The 3492-nt window shown below is 36.7% G+C and overlaps 1 protein-coding gene across 1 annotated transcript; it reads right to left on the bottom strand.

Annotated features, from left to right (window-relative positions):
• Window positions 1–2288: 2288 nt before the first annotated feature.
• Window positions 2289–3242, bottom strand: LOC148836403 (olfactory receptor 1C1-like). Its single transcript, XM_088914169.1, has one exon. It carries the CDS (start codon window positions 3240–3242, stop codon window positions 2289–2291), a length of 954 nt encoding a protein of 317 aa, XP_088770295.1.
• Window positions 3243–3492: the final 250 nt, after the last annotated feature.

Genomic DNA, 3492 nt, shown 5'->3' with positions numbered 1-3492 from the left:
AAGTCAAAAACCACACTCAAAATGCAATTTAAAGCTTTCTGGCAAGAGAAGACACCTAAATTAATAATGTAACATGCCACTGTTTGTGCATGAATAAGGTAATACTGCTATTTCCTGAGATACGTGATTCCATGGTTTTTTTTTTTTTAATCCCCGGTGGAACCGGGCATCCATAAGAATCAAGTAATAGGTTTATTCCATGCTGAAAAAAAGAAGAAAGAAAACACATTCCATAAGAATCAGCGCTTTTATATAGCGCCTTTAAAGGTGGCTTCTCAAAACGCTTTACAGGATAAAAACAACAATAACAACAACAACAATATTGTATTTCGTTGCACTTTGACAGATCGTCCTTAAATCAATTGTTGACTCTTCTCTCTTTACTACTTGTTTGGAGAGACTGAGCTCCGCTCTGTACTACACAATGATCCCCCCAGAGTCTCTGCCCCGAGTGATTTGGGTTTTTTTGACAGAGGTCAAAAAACTCTCTCTCTCTCGCTTGCCCTACCCCCTGTGTATTGTCTGTTTTTTTTTGTGCTGTCCTTTGACAAAACAAGGCTCGCCAGAAATGTGAATCTGTTTTTCTAGCTTTTAAAGTCGTGCGATGTGTAAGCAGGAACACATCATTATATCTTACATATGAAAAATACATAATATAGCTCCCAAATAAACGCAAACATGTTTTTAATAAAATGCTTTTATTCACTCATAATCTGACAATTTCAGGAAGACTAAGGAAGGACTAAGGAAGTTGTCATCTGTTGTTGAAGCTCTGTGAGCTCGGTGACTTTGAGACCACTTGTTATCCCAAGTTGTTTGAATCGCCACAATTCAAATAGAGAAAAAAGAGCTGACTGACAAGATTTAAGATGTGGCTGTCAATGTTGGATTAAAAAAAACACGTTGCCCAACGTTAGTTGCATTGCTTGAAAAATAATTTTCAGTCAGGAACCTAGCCCACAGCGCCACTGGCAAGGTCACATGATGAGTGTTGAAAAAGCACTACAGAAATAGTATCAACAGACATTGTACAGCGTGTACTATTCTTGTGTTGCGGTACATGAATATAATTATATCGTTATTAATTTTTTAGATACGCGATTCCATATTATATTCCCTTTTAATCAAATTCTAAAAGTATGCTTGTTGACTCCGGTATCACGTTAGTTTAAGACTTCGATGCTTAAAATGTTTAGGGAGAAATGGAATACTGGTGTGTATTTTTTCTTTAAAGTACCAAGACCAGCCATATACTGTATGTTTATGTTCCAAAATTAATATCGTTTATGGCCTTCACACGCGTTACAGTATGCTCCTATTCTTTTTATGCTCAGCTACTAAGATTTCCCTTCAGTGGTAAAATTCCATATAAATATTCAATACTAAAACGGGCACAGTAAAGACATTTAAATCTTTCTACGACCGACCAACGCACCACGAATGCCCCTGTCGGTCAACCAATCACGTACCGCGGTATTTTGCGTCATCGCGCGTCACGATGCGCGAGGCCATAGCCAATTACCCGCGGTACGTGTGTGTGCCGTGTACTTAGAATGGCTGCATCTGTAGCAGCTGTAAAACATTTTAGACATTTTAAGTGACTTTTTATTAATTCAGCAAGTAGAGAAAACCACAGTCACCATCAAACAGATAAAAACCATACCACATTCCTATCTGTTCAATTTAGAATTGAAATAAGTACAAAACATATACATGTACCATTATTGTTGCATCTCCTATGAATCATTTACCTGGAAGCAGTATTTTTATAAAAGGAAAGAATGTATTTTGTGACTATACTGTTATTAATTTGAAAGAAAAGCATGTTGATTAGATTGGAAATTTGTCATTCTAATTCACTTCAGAGGTGCTTGATGCCTTATGGTTTTCACTGTGCATATTTGTTAGGCTGTAATTTTGTAATCAGAACATCAGATCATAGAGAGAATTGTGTTTTTTCCAAACTATCCTAATGAAAATTGATTAATCATATTAGATTAATTATGCAGACGATGATTTGAAAGCATAGGTACTATATTTTATCCAGAAATGCTATGAACATTTATTTTAGAATGGAAAAATCATGTAAAAAATGTATTTAATTAGGTTGTGCTACACACTTAACTATTATTGTATATATGTATATTCTATAGTAAAAATATGTTGATTACAGTTTTACAATAAGAAATACTATATGAAATTGTGAGTAATATTTGTAAAAAGTTGTTATGATATTTTGTGTATGACCTGATTCTCTATTTGCATGTTTAACATTGACATCCCTGATACTATGGTTTATTGAACTGACATGACAGTATTCTTTGTTTAAAGTACATCTGAACAGCTGCTTTGATTTTTTCATTTCTTAAGCTGTAAATAATGGGGTTGAGCAAAGGGGTGAGGAAATAATTCAGTCCACCAATGAAGATGCATCCATCAGGAGGTATCCTCTCCTCTCTCAACCCAATATACACTACAGCACCAGAAGCATAGTACAGAAAAACAACAGTTACGTGTGAGGAACACATTGAGAAAGCCTTCTTACGGCCCTCCACAATTTTCAGTTTCATTACGGATGCTATGATTCTGCAGTATGTCCATAAGACATAAAGAAAGGGGACATAGATTGACAGCATGGCAATTGACAGGGTAAAATTCATTTGAGCTGTAACATCACCGCAGGCTAATGACATTACACTATGATAATCACAAACAATGTGGAGGATAAAGTTTGATCCACAGAATGACAAAGTGCTTGCCAGTACTACTGACAATAGAGGAGCTAGGAAGCCCAGCACCCAGGCTGTAGACATCATTGTAATACAGGCTTTGGTATTAATTAAGGTGTTATAATGTAGTGGTTTCACTACAGCAACATACCTGTCATGAGCCATGGCTGCAACAAGAAATCCCTCAATAGCTGTAAATGAGATGAGAAAGTACATTTGTGCAAAGCAACCTGAGAAGGAGATGATTTTATTACCTAAAAGACCCACTAGCATTTTGGGTATGGCAGAGGTCGACAGCAGTATGTCTAAGACAGCCAGGTTCCACAGAAAGAAGTACATGGGCGTGTGGAAGTGTTGGTCAAAGGTGATTAACAACACGATGAGCAGATTACCCAGGAATGTGGCCAGGAAGAGGATGAGGAAGATGATGAAGAGTGCAGTGTCCTGTTCCTGTAGGATTGGCAGTCCCATAATGATGAACTCAGAGTGCAGAGTGATGTTGGGTCTGCTCATGGCTCAGATGGCACGGATACCTTGGAGTTAGTGCACCATTAGTAGAATATTATCAATATAGAGAGAGATCTCATAAAGAATCATAAACTATAATATTTATACTGCCATACCAAAAAATGCCAGGATATCCCTACAGGTTGATAGTTGCTTGAAATCCTAAATATGAGAAATATTTCCTGATTTCAGCAATATACTCGCGTGGTATGGTAACATAAAGATAAAAATTATGTTGGAGATACCATGTTCAGAA

This window comes from Atractosteus spatula, chromosome 4, assembly GCF_055471065.1.
Source record: "Atractosteus spatula isolate fAtrSpa1 chromosome 4, fAtrSpa1.hap1, whole genome shotgun sequence".
In the NCBI taxonomy this organism is placed as follows: Eukaryota; Metazoa; Chordata; class Actinopteri; order Semionotiformes; family Lepisosteidae; genus Atractosteus; species Atractosteus spatula.
This window is presented reverse-complemented; position numbering and strand designations above follow the sequence as displayed.